The sequence below is a fragment of the Dermacentor silvarum genome, chromosome 4 (genome assembly GCF_013339745.2).
Source record: "Dermacentor silvarum isolate Dsil-2018 chromosome 4, BIME_Dsil_1.4, whole genome shotgun sequence".
NCBI classification, from domain to species: domain Eukaryota; kingdom Metazoa; phylum Arthropoda; class Arachnida; order Ixodida; family Ixodidae; genus Dermacentor; species Dermacentor silvarum.
The window spans coordinates 63,241,198-63,261,230 of NC_051157.2; the positions used below are offsets into that span (position 1 = coordinate 63,241,198).

Consider the following 20,033-nt stretch of genomic DNA (forward strand, 5'->3'; position numbering starts at 1 on the left):
TGTTTGTCCCCTCTGCTTTTTTCGTGCAACCCAGGTATAGCAATTATTGGTTATAACAATGGAATTTTCTTGGCACTTGAATACTGTTATAAGTGGGTCGGGCTGCACATATACCATAATAGATACAAGTGAATGTCATTCTGGCAATAATCTGTGTAATGTATACATGTTCTCTGTGGAACAGTGAACTGATACTTTTCCCATATGCATATTCACTTTAGGGGGTGTCTATTTGCTAGTTTATATCGAGCTTATCTATCTAGTTTTGCCCCGTACGACAGCAAAACTTGGCTGAGATGTTCACAGCAGCGTATGCTACCCCAAGACTATGTTATTTCACCAAGCCTCAGGGGTGGTTCACTGTGCTCTCTTAAGACCGGAAATTGGCCCAAAAATCACATTATCAGCTTTGTCAGTTTTGCATCTCCAAAGCTCTTAATTTCCATAGGGTTCATTCCATAAGATTCCAAGGCCCTTCATTTCCATAAGAATTTATAAGTTATGCCACAGTAACTTGCGTTGAAATGTGTTTCCTTGAGCAACAATTTTGCCACAGTTGCAATATGGGAGAGAAAATAGCTTCTATCTAGCTTCAAATAGGCTATCAGGAAATTCTTTCTTTACCTAAACGATAAATACATGGAGTGTGCGCTAAGCCCAACTTTAGCATAATCTTTTTTTCTGAATTTTTTTTTTTTAATTAGTCATGTTTCACATGTCCAGATGGAAATTTTTTCAGGCAGCTTTGATGGGCTCTAACTCTACTTTAAATTGACCTAGGACATTGGTATATAATTTAATGCACACCTTAAGCATTCTAGATTATTTATATATCCTAACCAGTGTGTTCGGTTTCTTTGTCTAATGCTAATTTTTCTCCAAACAAAAGAACACACTTTCTATGATATATCAGGTACTGCTTGTCATGGGACAAAAATTCCATTTTTGGAATCAGCCCATCAAAATACACAAGGTGTGCAAATTTATCCATAAATAATCTTTGCTTTCGAGTGTAGCATCAAGCGATCTTGCTTAATGCGTTTAGGTATTACATAAACATGTAAATGTTAAGTTTAATTGTAATGCAATTGTGTTCGAGGAGAGTGGAACAAGGGTATTGGAGTTAGTGATTATGTAAATGTACATTGTTGCACTACATAACCATACTTGCAATTGCTGGTAGTGTAGATTGGCAGAAGTTTTAAAGCTGGTATATATGTTGTTCGTGATGTTGTTTTCATTGTCTTGTCATTGTAAAACAGGAGTCGAAGCGTGCGTATGTGATTCCTGACTATGTTGAAGACCTGTGCCTACTTTGGTGGGACCATGGCAAGGCAAGTGCTTCTCTTAGAATTGGTCATCATCAGACAATTTCATGTGCATTGTAGGACAAAGGCCTCTCTCATTGATCTCTAATTAATCCTGTCTTGTGTCAGCCAATGACCATTCCATTGTTACAAACAAAACTCAGCGCTAACACAAGGGATGAAGAAAAAAGTGCACGACACCAGTGCTTCTTTCTTCGTCCCTTAGTTCTTAGCTAGTACTGAGTATTGTTCGTAACAATTAAATAATTCCTACTAGCCCAATTGGCAGTCCTAGCTAACCTTTTTATGCTTGCAGATTTTCACATATGATTGCATTTAACTTGCCTTCAGGCCCATTTTATTACTGTGATAAACCACATGTTATCTTTCCTATGCATTACATCTGCACAACTCTACTTGCTCTTAATCTCAGCTAAAATATCAGTTATTTGTGCTAGCACCCTGTGATGAGCAGGTTCTTTCGTGTTATATTTTCTGGCGGTTCTCTGAGGCGGAGCCTCCCAGAACCTAATCGAGGACAAAGCCGTTTGTTGTGAAAAATACACACAAACTTTTAATGAAACTAGAAAAGAAAATTAACCCATAAAAACAAACATACAAAGATAACATGAAAACATGTAGCTAGAACGCTCATGATATGAGGCAAGTTCGGGCAGGCTGCGGGTGTGCGTATGCACTACAGTCTTGACGCGGCGAAGCGGAGACAAGACGACGAGATAAGCGTTGTTGATCTCACCAAAAGACGTTGTGTCGGAACGTCGTACAGGCTGCCAGAGCGTGGCAGCTCTGGCTCGGTGGAAGAGGACAGGCGGCTCGGTAGCACGGGTCGACGGTGGTGGCGTTCTGGTCGGGCAGCTGATCGTGGCACTCGGGCTCGTAGTCCGACAGCTCACGTTCTGCCCACGGACGCAGACGCTCACCGGCCTCGGGCAGCAGCAGTTGACTATCGGGCAGGGTGGCGATGCCCGGGAAGGCAGGCGGCTTGGCAGCAGGGGTTGACGGCGGCGGCGTTCTGGCCGGGCAGCTGGTCGTTGAGCTCGGGCCCGTAGCCCGACAACTCTCGTTCTGCCCACGGGCGCAGACGCTTGCCGGCCTCGGGCAGCAGTTCTCGAACGGATGGAGTGGCGGCGCCCAGGAATGGGTTGGCAGGAGGCCCCGGCCGGGTGAAGTCCTGGTGGCTCGGGTCCGGAACCCGACGGCCGTCTTCAGCTCCCGATCCGATGGCCGACCTTGTCCTGGTGTCGCTTCTGGAACTCCTCCCCCTACTGCCAGCGCGGCTCCTTTTTCTGCTGCTCTGGTCGATTCGTCTACTTCTCATTGGCTGCTCGAGGCTCCGTGTTCCTCTGTGATTGGATTGGCTTTTTTTCTTTTGATTTCTTTTCTTGCGCCGCGTGTTCACGCGCCGGACGGTCTTCGGCGTCGTCGTTTTCGGCGCGGCGCGGTAGAGCGGCGCGCGCTCTCCTTGTCGTCTGCTTCTTGTTTGAAATGCAACGCACCTTGTCGCACACCACAAATATCACCGTCGCGCATCACCGCACCGTGTCGCGCACCACAAAAGTCACCGCATTGTGTCGCGCACTACTCATCACACACCCTAATCTGTATTGCCCACTTGCTCTCTCTTGCCTATCAATATCTGTTTCATTACTTGTCATGCAATCCTTAGCTTCCTTTTAAGATCCTGCATTACCATGCCAAGATTTAACCTTGTAGGTTAACACTGGCAACAGTTGTATGCTTTTCTTTTCGAGGATATCGACAAGCTGCCATTTGGCAGTACCTAGCATAAGCACTATAATGCATTCTCCAAATTGCCCGATGCGAATTTTTTTTTTTTTTTTGTCATATCCATATTCATTGCTTGTTTCATATGCACATCATATAAGCACCTTAATTATGAATGTTCACTGCAGTGTTGCCGTAGTACATACTTCTTGTTTTAAATTGTAGTGACAGTTAAATTTCTTGATATGGCTGATTGCTAATGGCAGTGAAAGAGTTCAGTGATATGCTTCATGCATTGTGTTCTTTATTTGTTAAATACATTGTGCATTGCTGGTGTGTGTACTTCATGATGAACTCTTTAGGGTGGCAGCGCTTTCCATGCAAAGTGCATTAAATTTTTTAACATTTGCTGTTTGAGTGGCAATGGGTTTCTGATTATTAAAAATTGGAGGTTAGAAACAAAATACTAACACCTTTTTGGGTGGTCTGGCTTCATAGCAGTGGCACACTCTGCAAACTGGGTAATAATTGTCAGTGAGCTCATTATTAATCAGTTAAATTACTGAACATTTAATTATTTGCTTTAGTGCACACAACAGAATGGAGGAGTTGAGGGTGGTCAGGGCTCAAGAAATGTTCACTTAGTTGTAAACATAAAACTAGCAGCAGTTTCAAGATATATGTCTGCAAACTTGTAGCGAAGATTGATCTGGTGTTTTACTTATTTTTAACGCGACAGCATTAAGGGCCTCGAGTCCCAGAAAATCTGGTGTTGGCGTCGATGGCGTTGTCCATCATTGAAAATTATGTTTATGTACATGTATATGCCACGCCTTTCTATATGACATGCAGTATATGCGGGTTATATTGCCACACCGTTCCATCACTAAAGTTGCTCATACCTTGTCTTACGTTCTTGACAAAGTTATTCCTCGGAATTTTGAGAATGACAGTCCACAAACAAATTTCATGAAACCAAACACCGACAGTGCATGCCTTTTATGTTAAATCTTCTTGGACTGAAGTACTAAAAGTGCAAAATAATAACAGAAACCTGAAAATCATGCAATTTTTTTGTCGTGGCTGTGCACTACCTCCGGGATCAGCCCATGCAAGAGGCCCCGTTTCTTACCAGAAAGCTTGCCTTTGTGCATAGCATTTGCTGGCTGCGTTTCTCAGTAAACATTACGGTTACATAAGCTTCAGTTTCCGGGAAGCGTGAGAAGCAGTCGGGGATATTTGAATGCTATCGCGTTCCACTCTTAAAGGCGATGCTTAAAGGGGCCCTGAACCACATTTTATCAAAGTGGAGAAAGGCATTTGAAGTGAAAATAGGCTATTTCAGAAATACATCGCTGGAAAAGGTTTTTCAATGCGTTCAGCAGAAGCGAAGTTATTGGCAATCAAACATGGCCTTCACTGTGCTCCCGTTCCTTCTTCAATGGCTTGCACTGCAATGGCTACGGTGGAGTGGGGGAGTGCCCACAACGCTCCGCATTATAAACGGCACCGTAGCGCGCAGTTCCAATTTCATTTTGGGTGTTAACGTAGATGCCACTACTTCTGATTTTGGTGCTTGCGATGCGTTAAATGAAACCAAACGCGGTTGTCCTCAGCGAGCCACGGTACGTTTAGCCAGTGGACTCATGGTGGCACCCTGCGGCGGCCGCAGTAGCTATGCTGCATAGCCGACTGCAGCTACCAATAGCAGCCGCATATGGGAATCCGTTTTATTACGAAAGAAAGCGTCCCGAAGAGAGTGAGGAGCAGGCTTCTATTTGAAAACAGAGTGTTAAAAAGAGAGAGAAAGGCGACTTCTCGCTCCACTTGCGAGCTCCAAGCGCAGCGTACGACAGCTAAACGTGGCTGAGATGTTCACAACAGTATATGCTACCCACAGACTATGTTATTTCACCAAGCCTGAGGGGTGGTTCAGGGTCCCTTTAAGGGTCCTCTAAGTTTTTTCACTTAGCCTTGCTTACAAACTAATAGACCTAAATATCCTGAACTCCAGTGTATGGCATGGTTGATAGTGTGAAATGAATATCTTAAAACTGGTGCTTGTTTCAGGATTCCTGCTAAGTGAGTTTGCTTTAACACTAACAAGCTTCAATTGCTACATGTGGGATTGTATGGCTTAGGAAAATTTACCTAAATAACTTATTGGCAATTATCGTACAGTTTATGATGTCCACCGCTGAAATAAATCTTGGCTAGCAAACATTGACAGTTGTTGCTGAATCGCCCTGTGCACTCATTTGCTTTGCAGTACATCCTATAACATTTACCGTCAAATTTATGCACTGCCCTCTGCTGTGTAAATTTACTCAGATTGCCAGAGATCTGCCACCACTCGATGCCATACGAAATCGAGTCAAGGAGTCGCTGAAAACGCTTCGGCCAGACATCAAGCGAACCTTGAACCCAACACCATACAAGGTATGTTTACAAGAGGGAGCTACTCACTTCGAGTTTGCACATGTGGGTGCAGCCTTGTAGCTGATGGCCAAAAAGGACGATAGGGTGGCACTGCAACTGCAGTTTTCTTTGAAGAAATCTCAGCAGCATGTTTGGTCGCTTCACTGCAAATGACCTTGAAATGTGTTGTAATAGTGCGTTCCAGCATCCAGTGAACTTTTGCAACACGGCGTTTGTACACAGACCGTCACATATCAAATCACTCACCAAGTGAGCATAAAGTAACTTTTCATCTAGCTACCTCACGTATGTTTTCTTCATCCAATGATAAAGGGGCCAGGCTTGCACCAAGGCACAAACATTGCTATGGAAGCATAGACAGACATCACACTGCTGTACACCGTACCTTCAGCTTACTCCTAAAGCAGAGCATTCCCTGTTGCTCTTTTTATAGTACATGCTGTATTTCATGCCTTGTTTATATAATTTAGAAATCTATTTGTGAGCTTCTCACAAATAGATATGCTGGAGATGTTAGCCTGGCCCTTTGCCAGGCTAACATCTCCAGCATATCATTAAAGCTTCTTTCTCTCTCTGTAGGCACCTCAACATTAAGATTGTTTTTGGTGGTGATTTGCCACGTTTTTTTGTCGCCATCTTTCTGAAACAGGTTTCTGTCTCGGACAACCTCTACATGTTCATGCACGAACTGTGGCTGCAAAATGCTCCCATCGGAGAGCTTTCCTAGCACGTCGAAAACGGTGCATTGTTTGGAGCATCTCAAGACATCTAGCTGCGCCCAACGACAAACGAAGAGTCGTCGTGCTGCTAATGTCATGGGCTGTGTTTACGCTTGTTGATTAACGAATTGTTAAAACGATCGCAAATCTATGCCACTTTGATGTTTGTTACCAGCTGCCCAGACGTGATAACTGACGAATCAAAATAATCCAGCCGTGAATTTGGTTTTGCACAGTTGCTGAGGCCGTTAAGTCGGTACATGAACACCCTTTCTTTTTTTTTGTGGCAATTTTCAAAATTTTTTATTTCATGTGGAATCGAAACTCATATTGCACTTACTACAGTTTCTATACAGAAATATTTTATCGTAAAACTCCTTTATTTACGCTTTCACTTCGGATGATTAATGTGGTGGAATGCAGATGTAATGTGAATTCCACTACACATTGCCTATGTTGTAGTTTATATATAGTAGTATTTTTATCTTTACGCATGTAGCTGGTTTTATGTTTCAGTGAGCTATATTTACATACTGTGGCGTTTAATTTTCTATCTATGCGAGATGCTTTAACGGACTTTTATTTGGTGCTAATGCACATTGTTTTGTCAGATGCAGAAAGTCGGATGTCTTTCTGCAAGGACTTTTGGTGCACTGCCATTTTGGACACTACAGACATTTTTGTTTTTGAAGAGGCTGCCCTGATAATAGTTTATTGCATTTTCCCCGACATTTACAGAAAGGGAAAAAAAGCTGCATAATTGTGGTTGTTCTTCAAAATAGGCAGACCATTATTTCCTTCTTGAGGAATAGCTTGCCTGCCATGGTGGCTTGTATGATTAAAGGAAGTAGCTACAAAGCAGCATTTTTTTTATTGTGGGTGTATCAGAAGCTTTTTATCAAGTGTTGTTCAACAAATGAAGAGAACTGAAACTTAAGGTGCTAGCATATGACTCGATGGGTTGCTGCAGGGTCTTTGTTTTGTTTTTCCATTCCTTTTCAGAACAGTGTGCATTGCTATCATGACCAAATTGTTGTTTTCAACATGCTTTAAGATATAGAGAAATGATTAGCAGACAGTGGCATTCTCTGGGCTTGCGATACCAAGCATCAAAAGCACTATGTTGGCACCTCAAGTTAATGTTTTTTTATAGTTTGTGTTGCTAGACAAGCTTTGTTAGTACACCTGTCCCAAGTGGTGTAATGACCTACGTCTAGAACTAGCAGAGGTCTTTGTTGGTAATGCATGTAGTATACTTCTTTTCGGGCAAGTCTGTCACAGAGTCGCACTCCTTCCCGGAACACGGGGGCAGGTATCAGCTGCTGGCTTGATTGAGGAATACTGACTGTGTGTTTCTGTGCTTGGATATATTCGTTCAGGGCCAGGAATGTGGATAATGCAGAGAGCCTTGTATGGGCACTCGTATAGGTGTTTTCGATTGGTGGAAGCCACGGAACAACTCAATTTCTTGCAGCCAAGGATTGAAAGGTGCACCATGTAAAGCAGCTACTATGGTGAATGTGTTTCTGGTATACATATTTTTTTAAGGTGTTGTTTTGCTTTGGCACTTCAATTTTATGCTGTGCTATAACTGTGCTTTTATTATGACCCATACGTGCTTAATGGGAGAGCCACTTAAATTGACAACTATGCTTGGCTATGATTGCAGTACTGCCACCATGCAGTCTAAAATGTATGTTGACACATTGACGCCTGGCAATACCTTGTTGAAAAATATGTCCCATGATATTTGCCACTTTAAGTCGCATTCACTGAACATGAGTGCAGTAAAGTCGGTGCCTTGTGGTTTCCACGTTTCGTAAACTGCTATAAGGCTGGTGTATCGAATAAGTATTAAGGTCCAGTACCTGGAAATGTTAGTGCTAATGCACCTAGTAGCCTTGGTATAAACCCTTGGATGAAAGACCCACATCATAGTGCAGTAAAATATTGGTTATGCTTAGATGGTTTTTAGACGTGTATTTTATGGTTGGTGACAATTACATAGGTGATCTCTAAAGCGATACTTGTTTTTAATGTTGACTTATGGTTTGAAAAGCCTTAATGTTTCTCTGTTGTCATTTCTGAAATTTTTTTTACTACACTCTCTGATGCTTCCACCTTGTAGCCCTTGGTGCTTTTCCACATTAGCCAATTTCAGCCCTAGTATTACGAAGTGCTTGTTATACACACCGTAGGTGATGCCAAGTCTTTCCCGCGTGTAACATGTTAAAGGGACATTAAAGATGAATATTATTTTAAGCTTTATTAGTAAATTACACTTTTCAAATAGCAAGAAGGTCAATCTTACCAAGAGCAGAGGCTTGGAAGCCAGAAATGCAAGAAAAGAAACAGGTGGCAAGGCCATCTTAAAAGTTTTCGCATCAGTTTCACTCATGTCATCATGGATTTTGACAGCTTCTGCCCGGGTGAGCTCAACTGTCTAACGAGAAAGATTTCATTGCGTTCTGAAGGAACCAAAGACACGACTCGGAAAGTTATCGAGAACTGTTTAACTGTGCAAAAGCAGCCCTAATACGAGTAAATACATTGAAATTTGCGACGTCGCACTGATTTACTATACTCGAGGAATGAAATGCTAACAGAAAGGACCAATTGATGAGCGTAATACTTTTGTTTCCACCGTCTCCAGTTCATTTGACATAGGCACGATTTTGGCTTGTACACTAGGATCAGAGTTTACATCAGTTTTAGTGACCAGATTCATAGAGACATGACATGGCACTCTTGAGTAATAGCACGTATGAGACGTTCTACTTTAGAGTTTCCTACCATGTTTCATTCCAAGTATAGTGCCTGCACGGTGGTATGGCTGCAAAATTAAAGAAAGGGAAGTTGGGCGTCCATTTTCTCTACAAGTAATCAACCTTTTCCTGCCAGATAAATGGAAATATACATTTCAAAAAAATATATTTACCCGTCTAGACTTTCTTAACATTGCACTTTGGTGTCCCTTTAACTTGCCTTCGTAGCTTGTCATGTGCACTTGAATAGATCTGCTTGTTATGGAAAAGCTAAATGTACATTTCATACATGTTACTGGCGTTGTGTTCAGGCACTCGGAACAAAACTGGTTGTTTTGTGATCGGTCTGCAATTTGCTCATAGGTGAGAACAAAGTATGGTGAAAACAGATGATCAGAAGCACAGAGCTAGATTTTATTTTACTCCAAGAGCAATAGTATTTTTGTAACCAGATATGTTATTAATCTGCATAATTTTCTAGAAAGATGTTATGCACAGATCTGAATTAAGCTGTGAAAAAATTTTTTTTTAAGGTTTTGTTATCTATGCTGATTGACTGGTTCCTTTGCTATCTCAAAAGCTAATGTGCACTCTTTTCGAGATTAGCAAACATCCAGCGCACTCGTGGTGTGTGTGCAGACTTATTTGTGGAGTGAGAAATGTATCTATGCAGCAGCGTATATATACTTACTGTATATCACAGATGCATGACTTCTCTAGTCCTAGTCACTAGTACTGTGTAGATACAATGTTGTTCAGTGTTTTTATTTTTTCTTTTCTGTTACCTATTCACATATCTGCAGATTTGTTGGCTTTCTTTTTACACGATGGTTTCCACTTGTGGAAAGTAACATCTACTGTGTATAAATGGCCCCATTTTCGGTTGTAATCTGTTCATTAAATGCTAGTTTTTATTACAGATGGTTGTCATTCTTGAGGGTTAAGCGTTCAGAATTATAGTCGCAGTACTGCTGGCATTCTTTGTGGCAACACTCTGAATTGTTAATGGCACACCAGTCCCGTACTTTATTCATGATGATATGGTCACGGCTGGGAAAAATTTTTGGAGTGATTTCAACATTGAACAAGTCCCAGTTAGAATGCATTAAAGGATCCCTGAAACACTTTTAGAACATAGTAAGAAAATGGTGCCGGTGTGATAATGAGGCTCCTGTGAACATGTGAGCGAAATATTGCACTGTATGCAGCAGAGAATTAACAATCTCGTGTCAAAAGCAGTGAAAAATTGCTTGCTCTAGCTTTTGCAATGTCATCACGCAGCGTCATTGCAAGCAGCTGGATCCACAGCAGCTATTGGCTGCAGAATAGTAACTTCTTCTTGGGTGAGTTGGTGTTTACTGAATATGATACTTAGTGCAAAACTCGAAATAAAAGACAACAGTGAGAGGCGAGAGGAAAGGAAAGTGTAGCGCTCATCTTTCCTTTTTTTCTCGCCTCTCACTGTTGTCCTTTATTTAGAGTTTTGCGCTACCAAGTATGATGTTCAGCTATTGGTTGATTTCGTGATCGGGAAGACATTCTCAGTAATACAATTATTGCTCATTTGAGTTACATAAATGAAAAATGTATGCATCTGCAATCTCAAAAAGACAGAAAAGCCATTTCATCTTTGGACTGCCGGTCTAAACACGACAGTTGCACATTGCTGCGTCTGCTGCACGTGGCCTCCGAGAAAGGAAGCGTAGCCTAGATACCGCGGCTGGCACAGGGTACTGCCACGAGCCATCTTGCGTTTCACTTTTGGGCGGTGCCAGTGGGGCATTGCTTGTGCCCCCGTGCCGTCTCCCCTGCATAGCTTCCAGTGCGCTAGTAGAAATTAAAGGAGAGAGAAAGCCACTGGTCAATCCAGTAACTTCACTTGTGCTTGAAGAATTCGAAAAATAATTGCAGCCAGAAATTCATGAGGCGACCTGATTTAATAGCAATGTCATTCTATAATTAGTTAGAAAAGTGTTTCAGGGCCCCTTTAAGTACAATGCATTCTGTCTCGTGATGACTTTAAAACTCTCCCAGGCTGCGGTGAATGATACGAATTTCTGAGCCACCACAAGATCTGTCACAGTCCAGAAGAGCACGGGTGCTGTTGTGAATTCGGAGTTTGAAATCTTGGTCATTCATGATCCTGGCAGAGAGACCTGCACACTTAAGCGCTCACTGCAGCTTGTAGCAAGTGCTGGCAATGTAGGTGAAGAAACGAGCGCAAGATTTCACTCATTCCAGAAGAGTCACCTTGACGACATCAAAGTACTAACAGTTCAGGAAGTCATCAGGAGTCACGAAAAATTAACACAAATTTCTTGCCCTCAATATGGTGCTCTGGCGATGGTTGTGGGTCATTTGAATTTCATATGGCGTATTTTAAGAGGTCCTGAGAATTAAGTGTTATCAAGATTCTGCTGTAGTCGTGAACCACTCTCATGCACCAGGCCAGCTAGACTGGCAGTATTGCAGGAAATGGGCAGTGTTGTGTGAAGATGCCATTAATCTTGTACAGGCACTGAGCTAATAATACATTGTGGTGCTGGTAACTCAAGACGTGCTTTGAACTCTTTTTTCATGTGCCCACATATCTAACCTTCATAAAATGGCAGTGTATACAAAGTGGCAGATGTTTTTATTTGCAACCACTTTATTGGCATTTTGACACTGGTTGGTTTTAGTGCACCAAGTCCCATCAGAGCCCTTTGCAATTTGAACTGCAGTCAAGTTATTGAAACCATTTTTGTGGTTCAGCCTGTATTGCACACCTTGTTCAAATGCTTCCAGAAAGTCCTCGTAGGCTTGGTCTGCTGTGCTGTTAATGTGGATGGATATTACAGTAACACATTGGAATCCAAACAAGAGGGAAAGATTCACAGGCAGACAGAGACCTGAAATGATGAGCAGTGCTTTAACAAGAGATATCAGTGAAGCCATTGTTTCTACAAGGGACTTGTCTTCTCACTCAACCACTGCTAAATTACAAGATGGGAAACTCTTATGGAGTAAACATCCATTAATTCAACATTTTGCAAAATGCTTACTTGACCAGCTGACCAACTGACCAGTTTATTTTCACATCTGAGAACTGCACAGTGGGCTATGAGGAGTGCTGTAGCAGGGAGTTTCCAATCAAATTTGACCCCATGGAGTGAAGAATGTGCATCTGAATCAAAGTGCAAAAGTGCTTTGACATACTGCCCTCACTGGCATGCAGCCGCTGTGGCTGGGAATTGAACACGTGACCTTGTTCTCAGTTGCAGAATGCCATATCCACCACGGCAGAGGTAGGGCAGATGACAAAAGACACACAGTGCGATAAGCAGACACCCTTCAGCTCAACCTTGGATAAGCGGAACCAGTCTTGTTTCCTGCCAAGGATGAATAATGGAACTTCCTCGTAAAAGGATGGGCACTGGGTGAGGCATTCTTGCTAAGGTACCCATAAGTGCACTATATGGTTAGCCTTGTCAGTGCAGTAAACGCTTCAGCAGAGCAGTTCTCGCTGCCACTAGCATCTTGAAGGCTTCTTCGCAACCTGGTGCTGTGCTCTTGTCTGGGTGCAGTAGGACTGCTAGGCGCCGGTAAGACTTGTTGATGTCGTCCCTGCAAAGGCCAGTAATAACAGTAGTGCCTTCACCATCACACTGAATTGAAATCATACTCGTGAATTAGGTGAGCACGCGTCATCAGGTGCGCGCTCAAGTGGGGGGGGGGGGGGGGGTAGGCCGTCAAGCGCACGCTAAGGGGCTCTTTCACGCTCCTTTTAAGCTGGCTGGAAAAGGTGGGCATGCACCGCTTGGGCTTGCTCCAGTTCGATGTGGGCTCCCCGTGCGTTTTTTTCTCGTAATTTTTATGGCATGCGACATTACGATATCCAGCGACGCATCGAACCTTCGCCTTTGGCTCGGATTTGTCCGAAAAGCAGTTCATAGAAGCGAGATATATTGTTCGACATAACTGTTGCGCTGTCTTTGTAGTTTGAATTTGAGAGAGATTTACTCTATTCAAATACAGTATAGACGACTTATAACGTAACCGCTTTTAGTGCAGGACTGGATATAATACGGTCTTTTCAGACTCCCATTAATTTTCCCATAGCACTCTATGTATACGCGTATCGCTTATAGTGCAGTTGCAGGACTTGAAATACCGGTTACAGTGCGGCTGCCTGGAAGTTCGGCAGTCAACCTAGGCGGCAAACGCTCCCCTCAAACCACAAATACCCTATTTACTCGAACCTAACGTGCACTTTTTTTCCGATAAAACAGGTCCAAAAATTGCGTGCACGTTAGAATCGAGTACGTCCCTAAATCTGCGTTACCATATAGCCGTTGGCATTTCAAAATGCCCGCCTCGCACGTGCGTCGAGCCTAGCTACCGTAGCTTCCTCCATGTGCTGCAGTACGCGTGCTTAGGCAATAGTCTACGTCTGTCTTCACGTTCTCTGCATCTGCTCTATCAGCATTAAGTACCGAGTTCATCATATGATGCCGCATTTAAAAGGAAAGTGATCATGTGTGCGGAGACAGACGGAAATCGGGCCGCATCAGGGGCGTTTGGAGAATCCGAAACTTGCGTTCGGGATTGGCGCAAACAGGAGAGGATTTTCGCCAGCAAAGCATTGCGGAACGGTTTCAGTGGACCGAAGCAGGACGTAATCTGCGACGATCCACTTCGGCGATACGATCACCTTGGCCCTATCTTGAAAGCAATCTGCGACGGGGAAAGTCCGCCGCGCGCCGTGTTTTCCCCATTTATAGGTCGCGTTGAAGCAAGAGGCATGATAGCACGAAGGTCAATTCGCTAGCCGCACTTCGTCACTCAAGTGTTTTGACAGTTCGTTTCCGCGGTCAACGAGCGAGATGAGTTCATGTTTGCTTGTGCGCACGTGACACCGTGCTTGTTAATTTATTTAGTAAGCGAATACGGAACCTTGAGCACGGTGACAGCGACGGTAGAAATGCTGTCTGGAGTGTCCATTATCGCAATAAAATAGTTGTTTTGGTTATAGTGCGGTACCGCTTATAGTGCGGATATTCGCGACTCCGGCGACTTACGTTATAAGTGGTCTATGCTGTACATAGGATTTTGCTGGGGCCAATAGAGCAGTTCAAATTGTCAGGATTCCACTGTACTTATGGAGTAGGCATGCCTTGAGCACTGTCTTACATCGGTTGAGACATTTCAACATGCTCCCTAAAGTAATCAAAAGACTGATTGATTTAAATTTAAGATTATGATTTCACAATCTGACATTGTCAGCGCAAATTGTATATTCCCATAAAGCTGACCACCTCTACTGCACTTTTTTGCTGTCATTGCTGAAATGCATGGTATTAAATTGGGCACAGCTGGCAGAGGTGAGTAGGTGAACGCTTAATAAACATGTCACTTTTCAAGACCAATTAAAGCCCAAAATGATATCCTCAGAAGGCAAGCCTGTAATTTACACAGCAGTGGAGAAGGGTCAGTAAAAATGAAAAAAAAAAAAAAAAAAATAGTGCTTTCAGGTTTTCTTGTGAAATCAGGTTTCACTATGTGTATAGAAGCATGGGCAGAATCAACACATTCAGAAGGATACTTGGTGTTAGTTTCCTTCAATCTATTTATCCTCTTTAGTTTGCTTATTAATTTTTAATGATGCTACATGGCAGCTTAATGGGATACCGAAGAAGAATGTTAAAGGGACACTAAGGATCAAAACAATTAGAGCTGTATTTAGTAAGTTGTCCTTATACAATACCAACAAAGCCACTCCTACTGTGAGAAGAGGCGTGATAAGCCAGAAAGGGCGCAAGAACGAAAGACTGGTGATGACGCCTTGTTCCCACACCGGCCAGTCGTGACGTCGTGGATTTTGACTGCGCCTGATCGGGCCTAGTTAACTATTTGTCGGTTAAGATCTACTGCATTGTATTGTAAAAGAGCCAAACATTGAACTTGGCAAGTCTGGAGAACTGCACTACAATGGCCGAAATACGAGAAAGTGAGTTAAAATCTATAATGTGAGAGTGACGTGCTGACATGAAAATTTCAGCGTGAAATTCAAAAAGTAGAACTTTGGCCTTCATTGTCTCTTCTGATATTTAACCTGTTACTGCTAAGTTAAGTAGAATAGTGTTTTGAAAGAATGCTTTATCAGATTAAACTTTTTAATTCTTTCTATTAAGTGTCCCTTTAAGTTAAAATTGATTGGTAAATTATATTTCTGGGATACTTGAAAAGGCTTCAAGCTGCCACGGTAGCTCCTCGTGCCGTGATAATACTTGGACAGCATACGCTTGGGTTCAGTTAATTCTAAATAATAATTGCATTGCATTCTAAGGGCAACATAGATTCAATCTAGTGTGTTTATAATTTTATCATTTTTACTTGATTTTATCTTGAGCAGACCCCCCCCCCCCCCCCTAATAAAGGAAATACTTTGAAATCTGTGATGTCATACCGTACTGGCGTTGCAGCTCGGGCACAAAATTCAAGAATGGTAACTTTGCCCTTCATTTTGTCCTCGAATAACCAGCATTTTGCCAGTAATGAGCAGCGAGTTTTGCAAAATGAAATATACTTGACTAGGTAAGATAACTTCGTATTGCTCTGTAGTCCTATTTAAAGTCTAGTATATTCAGAGATTTTCCATTATAACTTGTAGATTTGCGTGCGCAGAACTCTTCTTCAGAATTTATCTTCAGAACTCTTCGCTGGCTCGCGATATGTATATAGTTGGTACATGCAGTTGCCTGACTGGACAGGAACTTCTCGCTAAATTTCACACTTGTCTCACAGTTTTGTCTTGGCTTGTGCTCCCATACGAAACATCACTTGCCTAGATGCCCTCGAGTCAACGCCAAGCTTCTCGTACTCTGATCGAGACCACCGCACTTGGTGGACTGCTTGAAGCTCCTCTTTGCTGTAATGGCAAGAAGACCACAGCGCTACAGGGTCCCTTCCCGTGTCTTGCACTCTGAGAACTTGCAACAGCAGGCTCTGTGGGAACAGCAAAAGAAAGCTACTGTCACTGCTGCATCCTGACATCTTTGGCCTTTTTGTTCACGTGCATTCGCATCTTGCAAACTCTGGATTTATACTATCGCTGTGCCTGACCTTTGCAGGCTTTGTACTTTCAGATATTTTCAAAATAAATTCTAGTACCTAAGTTATAAGGCATGGTCAATTTCAAAAAATCTGATTTAAAGCAATTTTTGCAAGAAAGCCCTAATAATGGAAATGAAGAAAACTTCCTGATAGAATAGTTCATTCTAAGAAATTGAGCCAGTATATTTATTTTTTTCCTTGCAGCTCAAGACAGCCATAACTCAAGTTCTTTTTTTCCCCCAGTTAAAAAATTTCTTAAAATTCTTTATCCTTTCAGAGTTTGTTGCATATATGTGATGCTTTAGTCATTTATGAATGCCAGAAGCTTTTTGATTCTCCTGTAGAGGCTTCCTGCATGCGCATTGCACCATTCAACATCAGACTCTGTATGACAAAAATTGCATCTCGAAAATAAAATGGATAACTGCCCGAACTTGTTTCGGTGGATGAAACACCTGTGTGTCATTGTAAAGCTGGACATTTATCTTTGTGTTGTACACTTGTATGGAATGGTTTGACTACAGCACTACTTGGCATTCAAAGATCCAGTTGTGCAAGGCTTTGCACAATTGGAGCATGTGTCTGTGCACTTTGTGTGAGTGTGCATCCATGTTTCCATCTGCTGTTCAGTTTTATGGGAGACTTGGGGACATGATGGCTCTAGAATCTCAAGATAGTGGCACGAATTATAGCAAGTACAATACCACCTTGAAGTGAATTCTCTAGTCTTGCGCAGTTGGTACGATTAGTCTTACACAGTTAGGAGCTGAAAGGTAAAAGACGATAGCATTGCAGTGTTCTTTGAATGCTGATGTCTTTTAACTTTCAGCTCCTTCGCACACATAGCACGCTGTTGTTACTGCTCGGTTCACTGAGTTATATTGCTTGAGAGTGACTCTGTGCAAGTTGTTTTACATCTGCACATGACCGCAACTATTATTCAAGCGAAGTTTCCAGAGTAAAGTACACAGTGACTATTGAGATTGCACTAGTAGTATTACAAGTAAGCGCACAATAACCAAATGGATATTTTCTCCACTCACAAGTGAAACAACAGTACAACATGAAATGTTCAAGCACTGTTCAGTTTTGCAATCGAAGCACAGAAGGCCATAGTGTGGGCAGGACCCACCCTCCAACCTCCTTGGTTTAGGAATATTGATAGAACTTCCAGGGCAGGTGTAAGAAGTGCTTGGGAGTTCTCTTTCATAGTTAAATTTTATACACAAATTTCTTTCACAAATCAAATAAATGTTATATGACCTAGTACTGAAAAAATAAGCCGAGAGAGACTAAGGAAATACAGTAGCCTTGGTTAAGTGAAATTGTATATAGTTTTTTTTTTTTTTAATATGGGTTTCTTATAGGCTCCATATAAAAAAAAACTGCAGATTTGGTAAAGTTGAACTTTGGCAGCTACCACTGATGCCTGCTACTCAGCTGTGGATTCGACTGTGGTAGCTGTGTGAAAAGCTACCGGCGTTTCTGTGGATATTAACAACTACGCCAGTCTAGACTATGACGCGGAAACTTGCAGGGCTGGCACCATAGAAGCAATAATTGAGCAGGTCATCAATGTGCCTCTAACATGCAAATAATTATGGTGAAGGCATTGCCCAGGAACCACATGATGCAACTGTTACAATACCCTGTATACTTTTTACCCTGAATACTTGAGCAGGCTATGTGATGGCGCACAAGTTTTCACAGTGCAACAATGAACAGGCCAGCAACACTTATTTAACGGGTTAAACAAGAGTGTATAAGTACTTTGCATCATTCAAATCCAATAAATGTCTCTTTTCACACCTGCTGTTTGCTTTTAATGCTGCTTCAAATGTTTTGCGTTGGGAATACCCTAGTGCACCTGGAATAGTAGGTCATCAGTTTTAAGCATCAATTCTATGATAAAACAGATTTTTATGGTTCCTTTGAATTGGTATTAACTTCTGATATGACTAACAAGATTTTTATGCTCCCTTCAACTCATTTTAACAGGAGTCTACTGTAAGATTATTTAAAAATAACTATCTTTTGACTTCGTTTTAGTTGGAGTCTACTGTAATATTATTTAAAGGTAACTAAGGAGATTCAAGGTGATCAACAGGTAAGCGCCATGCTGACATGGTTCCCACAAGTGGCAAAACTCCTCCTCATCAGAAGTTCATTGCAACTTGTACATATGCATGCTGCTGACTTTTTATTTCAGCATCTTGCACGCCACTTTTATCCATCATGTCTATGAGAGGTTCACATGGCTGTTATTGAGATCGGAAAAAGATGGGCTAGACCACAGGCTTAAGTGCAGGGTTACTGTTTGGAATAAGGTTCACTAAGGTTTATGAAACTTGCATGTGCAGAGATATGGCAAGGAAGGCAAACAAAGAAAATTGTGATATTGTGAAACTGTAGTAACTTAATTGTCCATGGTAACCACAATGTGCTTAAACAAAAAGGAGAGATATGGTGGACATAATGAAATGCCAGGGATGTGAGCAACATGCATGCATACCTGAAACATTTCATGGATGCCGGTGCCATTGCAGGCCGAAATGACAAAATGTGAGAATTTGTGCGTATCCACCCATCTTTCAACTTCCTTGTTTTGCAGACGTGTCCCTTTGTCACTCTGAATGTAAATATAAAAGAAGAAAATTATCTGTAAGCTTGCTTTTTGACTACGTAAGGTGCTGCATTGGGGCATGCAATTTTCTGCACTGTTCAGTTAATTGTATACCTTGTTTCCGCACACAACACAGACCACTGAGGTGTTGTCCATGCCTTTTGCCATCTCGTGGAGCCATCGCTCGAGTGTCTCTGAGTGCTCGGAGCTTGAACTTTTGCTGATGTCATACACAAGGAGAACAGCATCAATGTTTGAGTAGAATTCCATACGTACCTAAGACAAATTGAAATCGTAGAAATTGGTTGGGTATGTATATATTTCTAAATTTCATATATGCATACTAGTACTTACTATTTTGAATATAGGATGTCCAGAAAGGTCGAATATGTTGGCCATAACTTCGATGCTGTCAATAGAAACCCTGTGGCAATAAAGTATAAAGAGGTGAGAACATGCACGAGTTAATTATGCAGGAAGTATAACTTTTTTTTTCTACATTAATAGTAGCTGCATACCTAGTTGTTCCGTAGTCTACTCCTACTGTTGGTTGGTACTTCGATGAAAATCTTCCTTTGCAGTACCGCTTGATTATGCTGGTCTGTAAATGTTTCGTACAAAAATTCATCAGCAGGCGCGCGCTTTCACTGAGTTCCCTGGCTTACTTTCGAACACTTTGCTATGCCCCAATTTATCAGCATTCACACTACACATAAATCATGTCGCTCGGAAATGAACGATTATATACACGGGAACGATACAGAGCCTGCAGGGCAGGTGCGCTGTACTATCAGCACAGCCCCTCTGTATACTTCCTGCTGTGTATTTTAATCGGTGCGCTCGACTCTCTAACCTGAAAGCGATGAAGTACATTTCAAACCGTGCGTCTTGCATGCATTGGTACCTTTCCGGCTTCTACGTTTCCAACTGTAATGATTCTGACGTGCCGAGGCCGCCTTATCCTGCTGTGTATATCCATTGCTCGCTTCACCTGAAACACGCACGAGGCCCGCGCGAATACTTCGAATATCTACACCTCTGCACTTGGAATTGCGAGAGCATCGAAAACGGCTCCCAGGGTCAGCTTAAAATAGACCGCACAACCGCGCCCCGCACGCCGCCGCCGCTGCAGTTTGTTGTACTCGCTCTAGTTGTTTGAGCATGAAGTCATCAAGCACAATGGCTTCGTTTCGCTGACATTTCTCCTCATCTATCGATATCTCATCGACTACGCCGAAGCTTTTGCTCGAGGGCGTTTTAGCCGTTTTAGCGCTTCACGCAAAGAACGCTGCGCTGGCGCGCTCAGCTCGCGCGTGCAGTTTCGGTTTCGTGTTTTCTC

The 20,033-nt window shown here is 42.4% G+C and overlaps 2 protein-coding genes across 6 annotated transcripts in view; one reads left to right on the top strand and one right to left on the bottom strand.

Moving 5' to 3' along the window:
- Positions 1–9,895, top strand: part of LOC119450136 (nicotinate phosphoribosyltransferase) — a 43,640-nt gene extending 33,745 nt beyond the window's left edge. For all 5 annotated transcript variants that reach the window (XM_049665652.1, XM_049665653.1, XM_037713501.2 and 2 more), the window contains 3 exons: positions 1,263–1,334; positions 5,385–5,492; positions 6,142–9,895. In XM_049665652.1, the coding sequence (XP_049521609.1) occupies positions 1,263–1,334; positions 5,385–5,492; positions 6,142–6,219 (258 nt within the window). In that variant the 3' untranslated portion in view covers positions 6,220–9,895. The remainder of the gene's footprint in view (positions 1–1,262; positions 1,335–5,384; positions 5,493–6,141) is intronic.
- A 571-nt stretch (positions 9,896–10,466) lies between these two features.
- On the bottom strand, positions 10,467–19,900 carry LOC119450137 (dnaJ homolog subfamily C member 27). Its single transcript, XM_037713504.2, has 7 exons — positions 19,599–19,900; positions 19,213–19,295; positions 19,049–19,118; positions 18,809–18,970; positions 18,584–18,700; positions 15,803–15,963; positions 10,467–12,582 (listed from the first exon to the last, which is right to left on the bottom strand). Exons 1-7 carry the CDS (start codon positions 19,671–19,673, stop codon positions 12,447–12,449), a joined length of 804 nt encoding a protein of 267 aa, XP_037569432.1. The 5' UTR covers positions 19,674–19,900; the 3' UTR covers positions 10,467–12,446.
- Positions 19,901–20,033: the final 133 nt, after the last annotated feature.

Bases quoted from the DNA above. Each gene is read 5' to 3' on its own strand.
- LOC119450137 (XM_037713504.2), bottom strand. From the start codon at position 19,673: ATGGATATACACAGCAGGATAAGGCGGCCTCGGCACGTCAGAATCATT. The intron at 18,701-18,808 runs GTATACAATTAA...ATTTACATTCAG, and splicing joins GTGTTGTGTGCGGAAACAAG to AGTGACAAAGGGACACGTCT. The intron at 12,583-15,802 runs GCAAGTGATGTT...TGGCCTTTGCAG, and splicing joins GTTGACTCGAGGGCATCTAG to GGACGACATCAACAAGTCTT.